The sequence below is a fragment of the Podarcis muralis genome, chromosome 3 (genome assembly GCF_964188315.1).
Source record: "Podarcis muralis chromosome 3, rPodMur119.hap1.1, whole genome shotgun sequence".
Taxonomy (NCBI): domain Eukaryota; kingdom Metazoa; phylum Chordata; class Lepidosauria; order Squamata; family Lacertidae; genus Podarcis; species Podarcis muralis.
The window spans coordinates 36393504-36406285 of record NC_135657.1 but is presented as its reverse complement, the minus strand read 5'-3'; the positions used below and the strand labels follow the sequence as shown (position 1 = coordinate 36406285).

General features: G+C 43.5%; 1 protein-coding gene across 1 annotated transcript in view; it reads right to left on the bottom strand.

Annotated features, from left to right (window-relative positions):
* KIF6 (kinesin family member 6) overlaps window positions 1–12782 on the bottom strand; it is a 151446-nt gene that overhangs the window by 44949 nt on the left and 93715 nt on the right. The window contains exon 15 of the mRNA XM_028724406.2: window positions 6018–6073. Coding sequence (XP_028580239.2) covers window positions 6018–6073 — 56 coding nt within the window. The remainder of the gene's footprint in view (window positions 1–6017; window positions 6074–12782) is intronic.

Genomic DNA, 12782 nt, shown 5'->3' with positions numbered 1-12782 from the left:
AAGCAGGATACATAGTTGAGAATTCCTGAAATGTCATATGAACTGGCAAATGATGAGGAACCAGCATTGAGACAAAGAAGAAGGGAAGAGCCAGGGAGGACTGGGAGAAAACACACTCTGAAACTTTGGAGAACTGCTAATGGTCAGTGTATATAATACTGAGCTAGATGGAACAATATTTTGACTCAACAGAAGGCAGCTCCTGAATTTCTAAGAACTATCCTCCTCCTTTAATTCCTTTATTGGTTTCTTAATATTTATGGCAAGACAAACAATCTGTTTATTGCAACATCTATATACAAAAGGCATTGAGCTTATCTTGACTAGGTTTAAAATAACCCTGTTGAACATTTCTAGACAGTGAAGTACCCACATTCTTTTTCTCTGTTGCAATTAATACAGTGTGACATGACAGTGGGGAGTGATGTGTACAATTGTTTTACAATACCTCGTAGTAGTGGTAGATTTTTGATCCTGCATGAATCACCACAGCAATGAAAGAATGTGTCATTCTCATTGACTAGCCAAGATGCATTATTTCTGGAAGGTCTATTTGAACTGAAAGGCTGCTACTCCCACAAAAGTTTGTCTTTCCTCTCTCACTCAGCTTCAATTATAGCATTAAGTGATCTTTGAGCAGAATAAAAGAAACAGCTGCTTTCCTTTGGGCTTTCAAATACCATTTGTGCTCATTTTTTCCTCTTGGAAAGGTTATACCAATTAGTGGAGTAAACATCACATTTAAATCAATGTGCTGGAAATCTTTACTAAAATCTTATATGCACCAAGTGTGTCTGCCTACTACTGTTCTATGCTTTGTATGATCAGCTCACTTGATCACTAACTCAGCAATAACAGAAGAGCTTAGCTGACTTATTTTTAAAGCTCTTTGTCGGAACTTGTGGCCAAGTTCTGTCCTCCTCTAGGCTCTTGATTTCATTGAGATCTCAACAACACTGGGCTCCGCTCTAAGTACTATGACATGCTTTTAAAGTAATCAGTTATTTGCTAACCTCTGGTGGAGGATTCTGCTTCAGAAAAATCTTCAAGGGGAGGGAATGCACTATTGTGGGCCAACCACCTAGAAAGCCTCTTTAAGTCCTCATCCTTACTTTATGGAATATGGGTAGGATAATCAACTGTATGTTGTCAAAATATCTTAAAGAACGTCCATACAGGTGAGGGTAAAATTGCTTTGGTTATCCAAGCCTTCTAGGATTCTGAATTGTGTGGCTGGAAGAATACAGAAAACTAATGAAAAACTGGTACAATGTTCTCCTGCTTAGAAATGTAAAAGTGTATCAATGTGGATATCAAGTCATCGTCCCCCGCCCCCACCCACTGTGCTCCTTTTTAGTCACAACATTTTACATTAGTAGCCTCTGAACAATCTTTGAGGGAAGTCCACACAGAATGTTTTAAGAAGTTGCTGCAGTAACACAAAGCAAAGCCAAAGCCTTTGAAAAGCTCCTCCTACTTCCCTTTTAAGTATCTACTCTTGCTACAATCTTAAAGGGAATGAGAGACTCTCAAAGGCTTTTGCAAGCCTCCTCCCTTACCTTTAAGACTGAAACTCGCATGTTTTTCCTGTGAGCAGGGTGGAGGGGGGGGGGAGGAGGAGGTCTTCCCCACCCTCACCTCTGCTGCCACCTGCCTGCTCAAGTGTGCAAGCTGCTTGTGAGAAGTGCTTTAAGGCAGCTCCCAAGGTCCCATTTTAGCTGAACAGGATGCCCATGAGCTGCCCTTAAGGCCTTCTCAAAGCAGTTTTTGAAGCACCCACTTTCATTTAAAGGAGAAGGGTGGCAGATGCTTCAAACAGTGCTTCTGAGAAATGCTTTAAAGCACACCCCACAGTCCCATTTTGACCGACACAGGATGGGGCGCTGTCTTAAAATGTTTCTCAAAAGTGTTGCTTCTCGCCCACGCCACTCCAATCTTTCACCTGCTTGCAGGAGGAGCACATGAGCTGTGCTTTTGAGAAGGCTTGAAACTCCACTCATGAGCTGATGAATGAAGATTAAATGCTGCTGACTTGGCTGTGAAATCCTGTTCCCTGCTGGCAATAGGGTACACAACCAATGCAGGGTTAAACCCTGTCCTCCTGCACATCAGCAGTGACGCCTGTCACCAGTGGCATCAACTGATGGCTGGGTGGGCATGGTTGAGGAGGAATGGCCTTGCGGGCCAAATTGGACCCCTAGGCATGCCAAGATTGCAGGCCAGAGGTTTCCCAATCCTGCTGTGTTCTCTTCTTTTAGATTCAAAATAGGAGTATTGTTATTATCACATTTACATGATATTCTCCAATCTGAGGATAAATATTAAAGGAATCTTTTGAAGCAGGAATTAATTTTCAGGACTGCAACAGATCTTCACTTTCAGTGCCTGTGAATTCGTTTGTCAAGTTAGGAAAACAATAATATATGACAACAGAGAACTCATTTCAATATCTTAGTTTCATTCCAAATGCCACTATATCAGCTGGGACACTTATTAAGTAGCTGCAATGTTTTGTATACCTCTGTTGCAAAATAGTAGTATTTGTTTTCTTTAAAAAAAGGGAAATGATGAGGTATGCATGACAGAAGTTCAAGCTACAGCCAACTGCTGTCTGTCACTATCACGGCAAATCATCAAGACTGGTAAAATGGATTCTACATTGCATCAAGTGGCTTACCGAAAGGTCCTCCTATGACCTTTGTGGTAGAGAATTTTTTTATTATTAAGTGTTGGCTGGAAAAATAGAAACTGATACTTATGTGATCTGGCCTTAATTGTGCACACTGGGGCAGCCAGGAATGCTTTAAGGAAACCAAAACAACAATAAAAGTAAATTAAATATATAGCTGTAGGCCACAGATGGCTACAATTCCTGCAGTCTGGTTTTCCAGTATAATTCTGGCAGATTAGGAACCATGCATGGCGTAATGAATGATACTCTGCTTATGCATTCTACATACAAGTCACATTTAGTTAAGTAATGGTCCTATTGTCCACACAATCTACCTTCAGAATCAGGGGGCGGGGAGGGGCGGACTCTTTTGATACGGAGTGATACTATACATTGGTTGTATAGTGCTAGCTTTAATAGAACAAACTTGAGACAACAAGTTAGGTCTTGGGGACATTAGTGAGGTGGCGGGAGGGGGGGCTCAGACAACAATGGGTGCATTCCTGTGGCTATTTACAATTGCATTTACTATGTACTAGCAGTATGATCCACCCAAAGATAAGCGTGTAAGTTCTGTTTACTTTAATGGGAAAATTGAGAATGTGCTTAACACTCTCCATCAAAACCAACAGGGATTTAAATGAGCTTATCATTGAGTGAGGGACGCGGGTGGCGCTGTGGGTAAAAGCCTCAGCGCCTAGGGCTTGCCGATCGAAAGGTCGGCGGTTCGAATCCCCGCGGCGGGGTGCGCTCCCGTTGTTCGGTCCCAGCGCCTGCCAACCTAGCAGTTCGAAAGCACCTCCGGGTGCAAGTAGATAAATAGGGACCGCTTACTAGCGGGAAGGTAAACGGCGTTTCCGTGTGCGGCTCTGGCTCGCCAGAGCAGCGATGTCACGCTGGCCACGTGACCCGGAAGTGTCTCCGGACAGCGCTGGCCCCCGGCCTCTTGAGTGAGATGGGCGCACAACCCTAGAGTCTGTCAAGACTGGCCCGTACGGGCAGGGGTACCTTTACCTTTACCTTTTTTTATCATTGAGTGAATTGTACCAAGGGGGTTTTCTTGCCTCTGCAGCTGTTTCAGAATTGCTTTAGTACTGTGTAAGAGCTTTGCGATTCTAGCGTGCATTTCACTTTCACTTTTTTGCACTGGATTTTGGGAAGCTATTGAAGGTCTTCATCCTGCTCATCTACAAGCAAACATAGGGGATTCTAGAGTATGCTACTGCAACCCACACAATGCAAAGTGTGAAGCTGGTGCAAGAAATCACATATCAAATTGTATCTCCATTGCCTGGGATTACTTATAACCCTCTTGTGGCACATTAAATTTTAAAAAAATGAATATGATATTATTATTATTTATTAAATTTATATACTGTCCTTCATCCATAGATCTTATGGCAGATCACAGTATGTTGTTATCCATGCAAATATACCCTGTTGTGGGAGAAGCAAATCAATTCCATCTATAGTTAATACTGCACACAGTGCCGGATTTACATATAAGCTAAACAAGCTATAGCTTAGGGCCCAACTCTCTTGGGGGCCCCCAAAAAAATTAAAGAAAAAACCCCTGGATGTACATTTCCAAAATTTAAGATAGAAAACAAATAAAATAAAACCTACATACAGCAACAGTGTTTTGTGTTGTGTAGGCTCCTATAATGTAAGAAATGGGCCTCGCCTGCTCCCTAAAATATCACTGGTTTGCTCATTTCTATATCAATTACTTTGATAAAATACATATTTTCTTATGTGCAAATAGTTTTAGATACTTATTAGGTCCATAAATTACCATATAGCATATATTCAACGCAAAAAACAGCGACAATTTGTTGTTGACAAAGGACAGCTGGACATATAAAGGGCCCAATTACCTTCAGTAGCTTAGGGCCTCATCAAACCTAAATCTGGCCCTGACTGCGCAACATGAAAAATGCAAAAAGGAAAGAGAGCACAGGAAGTAGGAGACATAGAAAGAAATGCCGGCAAAACATAAGCAGGAAGTCCCGTATCAAATTCCTGCAGAGTGTAGCATATACATTACTCAAGGATCGGCACTGAGAAATTCCACTATATAAGTTGACCACTTTCTGAGAACACACACTGAGCAAACTTCTTATTGCTAGAGGAAATTAGTTTGTTATTAGAAATGCAGGTTGAAGACAGACGTAACATCCTAAGTATGATAGAAATGGTCTGTACACACATTTGCTACATTCTGAGGCATATCTCTTCAGGGCAGAGGATGTGTGTTTAAACCACTTCCACCATACTTGTCTGTTTTTACCCCCAAGTTAAATGAGTAATCATTATACAAATGATACAATCTTTCATCCTCAAAGACCAATAATTCTGTAACTAGAACACACATTATGGTGTCTAGACCATTTCCGTGATTATTACTGAGATACTGAAAAATGACTGCATATTTTGGAAACTTGGGAGAATCCTAGCCACTTCCCTACCTTAATCATTCTGGACTAAGAATAATTTATTATTTCATTATTACTATTAAGGTTTGTATCTTGTCCTTCCACCAAGGAGTTAAGAACAGCATCTTATCTGCACAAAAATCAGATGAAGTAGATCAGGATAAGCAAGCTGTGCGTCTCACAGATAAGCACGGCATGCAGCTGGACTAGACGATCCTCAGTGTCCCTTCCAACTCTACTATTCTATGATTCTATAGATGAATCTGGACTGCCAGCATTGCAACCCAGTACACTAAGCACTGAACTGGACATGGTTCAGTGTCAAAGATGTGTCTCCCTTCTCCCCAATGTCCCACCCCCAGGAAAAAAAAACCCTAGGGAGCCAACAAGATTTTTCAGAAGATAGGTAAGGAAAAGAACAAGATTTGTGATGTCTGCCACAACGTACGTATATGCTTGTCACCAGGCCCAATGTTTGAGACAGCAGTGGCTATTGGGCATCTTGATTTTAGCATTCCTGGTTAAAGGTGAGCTTTGGCTGAAAATGTTTTTACCTTTGATGGGTCATGGTTATATAGGATCTATTTCGCAACTTGTACAGGTATTATTTTACCAGTACTCTTGTCACCTTACTCAGGACCTTACTGTATCTTCAATACACTGCTTCACAAAGCCCTTGCTGGCTTCCTTTGCAAAACAAAAAACAAAAACTCTTTGATAATAGAGACTTAAGAGGTGAGTATACAGAAAGATCAGCAGAAGTCATAGCTGGTGATAACATCCAGCACAGGATAAGCAGCTGACTTTCTCTGATAACAGCTGATCTTAAAAAACATTTAAAATGGCTTAGATGATGTAAGCTTGATATGCTAACATTGTAACAGTACATGGAAGATTCATGGATTACTTACTGATTTTGTTTCTTATTTCATTTACTTTTTCTCCCAAAGATTTTGCTTCAGCAAACCTAGTAAACAAAACGGTGTAGGTTAGTTAGATTACTGTAAAACAGAATTGGTGGCATATACTTTGGTGTCAACAGATCAACACTCTTTTCTACTTGTGGAATATGAGCTCTTTCCTTTTTCTTTTAATCTGAGTTCATTCTTGAACAACATTCCAACTGAGTTGCAGATTGCTCTTTATATTTGCAATTTGCATTTTTTTAAAAATTCCATGACCAAATAATGCAAAACAAAACGTTACCGTAATCAACATGCATTTTTTATAGACAGTAATGATGAAGAGGTAAGACTTGTGAAATGTCCTTCATTTACTTGTTCTATTACCTTGGTTTTTTTTAAAGCGGGAATCAATGCTCCTCTGTTTGTTTTCCCTCACTATGCCCATCCAATTTCAGGATCATGGTAGTGAAACATACTTTTCACTTTTTATGTTTTGTATCCTTTTCACTGCACTTTCTGAAATAACACTTTTTTGATACATGTTTCAGGATTCCCACATCCCTTTACTGGGTTTTTTTTAAAAAAAAGCCGAAGTCCTTATTCGTAACTGTGGCATTTTCCCGCTTTTAGAATTGTCCTAGCAAATTTCACAATACCTGTGCAATTAATTTAATGTAAAAAACAACACATAAAAAATTGGGGTGGGAAGTACAACAACAAACCAATATTCACAATAAACCAAACTAGCTGGGGCAATTTTTGGACATGGTAATTTTATTTAGAAACAAAGAACAAATAAATAGACATTTCTTTCATAGCATGTTTCTAACCTAAACACTGCTTTTCCCCAGAATCACCTTTAAAAAGCATCTAACGCACATCTCCTCATTAGGCTTCAGCAAAAAGAAAGTTTGCATGCATGCTATTTCGGCTTACTTCAACACATGACTGACTCAAGTGATGGAAAACTGAGGGGAAAACATGCAGGCAGGCTGCCGGAAATGGCACCAGTGACTTGGTAGGCTGCAATATTTTCCTCTATGCTTGTACTCACCTAATTAACCCTCATACTGGTCAGAAGTGCTGAAATGGCAAACCATGAAAAAAAGATCCAATGACGTGTTTTGCATGGTTATGAGTGTTAACCCCAGTGGTCTGGCAAAATGTGTGCTGGAATTGTGTTCTAACAGCAAAACTACTGTTCTTTATGTGCACTAATACTTCCATAGTTTATTAAATGTTCCTTCTTCCATTCTGGTAGATGACTATATTACAACTCTGCAGGTAGGAATTAAGTTTGTGTGATGACTTTTATCAGCAAGACTTCATATCCTAGCTGCTTCCTGGACAACAAGGCTCATGCTTTGATAACGTCACAAATTTAAAGTTACCATATATTCTACACAGAGCTACCACTGAAGACAGTTTCCAAGCTGTAGCTGAGGCAGAATAAAGTGACATCTTTTCTGCTACAGGCAGCGTATTACACCAGTGCTTGCTTGCTTGCTTGGGTGGAACAGGTGACCTATTAGCTTCTAGACCCAATTAAACTTACAAAACTCCGAAGAGCTTGGGCCTGCACATTTCAGGAAACACTTTTTCCCTATACAGTATACATTAGTTCAGGTTTTGCCAATATGGCACCTTCCAGATGTTTTGGTTTACAACTCCTATCACTCTCAGTGTGCTGGATGGGGCTGATGGCAGCTGCAATCCAAAACATCTGGAGGGTGCTAGATTGGTGGAGACTGTTCTAACTACTCAGCATCTGTCAGAACACCATCTCCTTGTCCGTGGCACTAAACTCCCCATTGCTAAAGTCCAGCATTATGTAGCTTCAGAAGTCACATGGAAGGCCCACTGGGATGCATGGGAAGAATTCATTTGCACTTTGCTGGCAATGAATGCTCCTGGCCTTAAGGAAACGGCCTGTGCTGTCACTAGTGGCCCTTCCTGCCACTGCTTTTCTTGAAAGTGTAATTCTGCTTTAGAAGGAATACTGTTAGCAGGGAGGGCTAATGAGGAGACCATGGATCTGGTCTTTCAAAGCTTTCCTACAGAACTGCCACAAAGAGGCCCAGATTTATGACAAGAGTTATCCAAGAAAGTTCAGAAAAATCAAACAAATTATGAGATGAGATGAGGGAGGGAAGAGCACAACCCTCACTAGTTATTAATATTGTCTTTGTGAAATAATTGATCCTTTTGCAGTTCTCAGGCATTTCTTCTGGGAGGCAATTGCCACAGAATTCAAGGTGCAGATATTCTCCCACCAAGATATGAAGTTGGTTGACCATTCCCTTCCTGGCTGATGCTGACATATTCCACTGAAAAGGAACAGTTGTTTTCAGATTGCTGCTTAGACTCTCAGAATTTTCCACTCTTGCCCGAGAAAGGCTCCCAGCATCAGCTGCTGCTCCCCTAACCACTCAATTGTGGCACTAGGTGTTCTAGAGCAGTGTTTCCCAACCACTGTTCCGCGGCACACTAGTGTGCCGCGAGATGTTGCCTGGTGTGCCGCGGGAAAAATTAAAAAATTGAAAGATTATTTTTTTTAAGTCAAATTTTCGATTGGGGCGCCGTCACTAGATGACCCCTGGGGTTCCCTCCCTCCCGCTCTGCGCCTCCCTCCTCCTCCTCCTCCTCCGGGGAGGCCCTTCCTGGCTCTCGGCCAAGGCTTGGCGGCTGCCACTCACTCACTCGCTCGCTCGCCCACCCGTCCCTCCATCCCTGCACCCGGCCTCTCCCCCTCCGTCCCCGGCACGGGGGCTGCCGGGATCCGTAGTCCCCTCGCCCTTGGGCTCCGCGCCCGCGCGGGGTGCGCAAACTACGTTTCCCAGCGTGGCCTGGTGGGCCAGGCGTTTTGTTTGAAGCGCTCTTCTCCCGGCCATGGAATGAGCGCGGCGGTGCCGGCCGGGCGGGCAGGGGCTCTCCCGCGCAGACCCCGCGCAGCCTGCCTGCGCCCCCGCGGAGATCGGGCGGCAGGATGGAGGCCGGGGATCCCCGCGGAGGCGGAGCGGCGGAGGCGGAGGCTGCCCCCCAGGTAGGGCTGTGTCGGGGGTTTTTTATTTTTGCAATGCTGCATCCGCGCCGGAGGGGACGCATCGGACCGCGGGGAGACCCCTTGGCGGGCGTGCAAGGCAATGCATGCGTGCAGGCGTTGCATGGAGTGCAGTGCAATGCAATGGCAACGCGGCGCCCTGCATGCATGCATGCAACTTCCACCGGTGCTCCGGACTTGGCAGGTGAGGGGGGTCCCCAGTGGGCGGCAGAGAGAGCCGGGAGGGCGAAGGGGAGCCGGGGGGGAGCAGCGCTGCTCCCTGAGCCGAGCCCGGGGGAAAACTTCGGCGTCGTTGCGCCGGGTGTTGGAAGCGGAGGCTGGCGGGGGCCCCTCACCTGCAAAACCTGGTCGCCTCTCATATATTTCGTGCATTGCATTCATCGCCCGCTTTCTCCTCCAAGGAGCTCCCGGGGCGCGCGTGGTTCTCCCCGTGTTATCCTCGCAACAACAGCCCTGCGAGGTGGGTCAGGCGAGTGGCCCAAGGGAGCACCCAGGGATTGTCCTGGCCAGGTGGGGTGATTTGAACCCTGCTCTCTGCCCGGTCTTCGTCCTCATTTAGCCCCCACATGTGCATGACTGTGCATGACTGAGGTTTTCCCCCCTCGTCTTGGCTATGGTGTGAGTCTGTGCTGTTAATTAATGGGGTTCTGCCTTCGGAGAAGATGAGCCAGCCCTCAAGGAGGTGATTATGTAATTTGCTAGCAATTCATGTCCCTCCCGGCGTGACGCTGCGCGCTGACGTCACGGGGCTGTAATGGTGGTGTGCCTCGAGATTTTTTTCATGAAACAAGTGTGCCTTTGCCCAAAAAAGGTTGGGAAACACTGTTCTAGAGGAGACACCAGGGACTCCTACTGGCCACGTTCATGTGCTTTGTTGCAGGAGACAGAACTCGTTCAGTGACATTTGTGTTCAACACATGGCATCTTTCACATGTGACAATGTTTGGACATTAGCCAGAGGAATGCTGTTATTGGTGGGTGATACAGAGTTGCAGAGGTAGTTAGCTTTTGGCTGTCTAGATGTTGCTGGACTACAACTACCAATGTCCATAACTACAGGCCTGTTGGCTGGAGCTGATGGGAGTTGGAGGTCAATAACATCTGGAGGGGAACAGGTTAGCCACCCCTGTGCTAGGCTCTCGGACAAAATGGCCTTGCCTTTCCCCCCTACTGGTATTACTGTGTTTCTGATGTTACTGATTGGAACATGTAGGGCCTAAATAATTACACTGGCTTAAGCTCCAGTGTAGTGGTGACTATGTTAGTTGCACCATAAGACTGTACTTAAGTGTTCAGGCTTGTAGTAAGGACAAGTTGCATGCCTCCCCGAAGTCTGAAATTTAACTTCTGGAGAAGTAGGCTAAAATTTGAAGGTTGGGAAACTAGCAACTTACACTAACATATTTTAAAGGCATCCTGAAATCTCCTCAGAATGCAATAGATAACAAAGTGCCAGTGACTTACCAAGGACTGGCAACGAAAATGTTGATCAATGGTCAGGGTTGATGCTGTGCAGTCTAAAGCAACATTTCCCAACCTGTGGGTTGTGATCTGCAAGTGGATTGTAAAGCCTGCCCAAGTAGGTTGTGGGCTTTGTAAGTAAACTCAAAATACTTATTGCAAATGTGGTGACAGTTTGCCAGGTACTCATACAAGGAGTTACAGCTTGCCTCTGATGTGGAAACACTGGAGGCAGCACCTGAATACCAGAGGAAAGCTGTGAAAGTCACTTAAAACAAATCCCTGTACCTTGTGGTGAACCATCACCAGATCTGCTGCCAGGTTTAGTTAATGGTTAAGTGAAGTTTGCTTAGTCAAAATAAGAAATGATATCTTTATCCTGTGTATCCATAATGATCTGAGATTATGTCTGACAACCATCAAACCCCACATTGACCTACTTGTTAGCAAAGTGCAAACTCCACCACCCAGTTGATTCTTGCCAAAACAATCTTTATCATGAATAAAACTATTAAAATATTCATGGCTTGTTTCATATTGCTTGTGTAACTTTTAGAATAATTTTTTATAGTTTATGAAGCAATATCCTGAAATCAGATGGCCCATAAACAAAACTTTGAATAACTTTGTAAGTACTATAAATATTTCAACAAATTCCACATTAATAGAGTCATTAAGTAAATTTTAGCTTGGATGCCTCAAGTAATGGTTACAAAATAGGCAAATTCGGAGTTAAAATGCACAAAACTGATGGCTGCTGAAGACCAGAGGTCCTATATTCATGTGACAATAAAACGATGGGTCACCATACCAAGTAAATTTTAACTTGTGGGTTGCATCCTCAAGAGGTGGGGAACTATTGATGTAAAACATATGGGAAGCATCAGGTTGCAGAAGGCTGCACTACTGGGTTGACAGATCTGATTCTCCCTGAGACCGCGCAGGTAAGGAACCGACAATGTGAGCCTCCCAATTCTAATTCTTCAGTTTGCAGAGGTATTTGAGTCAAGTCTCTAACATTTAACTTACTTTAACTTTTATTTTAATGTTATCTACACTTAGCTTATACAGATAAACAATCACATAAAAAAGGAGGGATTAAAATATGTATTTAAGGATAATTCCCTTGAAATAAATCAAAGATACCTGTGGGATGACTCATTCTGTTTGGGGTTTTGTGGCCAGGACAGTCATGAAATTTTGAATGGTTACTCAGATGTGTATAATCATCATTGTACAGATTGAAGACATAACTATAGCATTTAACTGTTAGCAGAGCCTTGGGTTTAAGTGATTATCTGGGCAAGAGTTGGTCTAGCAGAAGCTATTGGCAAAACCCGCAAGTTCCATTTTTGTCTAACAAAACGAGCAGTGGAACAAAGCTAAGAAATAGCACTTTTCCACATGAGAGGCACAGCTGGGCAACTGTCTCCTCTCAATTAGTCACTTTTTCTTTCAAATTGTAAGCAGCTAGTATCTTAGGACTCCATACCCTTATTTGAAGGATCATTTCTATGGTGAGTAACCAGAGAGGTGTACTCAAAAGTGATTGCTTTAAGAGCCGAACCCAACATGGATAATTGGGCCATACTTAACACACTGCTTCTGAGGTAAACAGAGAAGTAGTTATGGAAATGGTTTGCCCTGGGTTTTGTTTGTTTGTTTGAAGCATTTGCTGTAATATAAGGGATAGCTTGCAAGCTGTGAAAAAGAGACATTTCCTCAACCTGGATTTACAGAGGGATTGGTTGATGAGTTGCATGACCTAATAAGTTATTTACCAGCCTGCCACAGTTCCCTGTCTTCCTAGAGGAAGGGACCTAACCCTTTCCAGCAGTCTACCTCTTATTCTTGGCTCTCCAGTCTCCCATGCTCTTTTGAGCAGGGACTTACTGATGGACATCATCTGGCATCAGTGGAGACAGGAGCAGCTGGAGGTGCAGTATGCAGGTGTGCTGCTGCTGAATGATACTCCAGATATTGTTAGACTATGACTGCCACCACCCCGACCATTAGCTATGCTGGTTGGGGCTGATGGAGTTTAACAACATCTGGAGGACCACAGGTTGGTCAACCACGTTCTACAGGCACATACACAGCTTAGATCTAGTTGGCCATTCAGCAGCAGCATATTAGGACAACACAGCTCCAACTATCCCCATCTCTACTGCCACCATACAACATCTGATTGAAAAGGTTGTGGAGACCCTCTTCCCGGTCATCTAGCATTCAGCAGCCGTGACCCATTA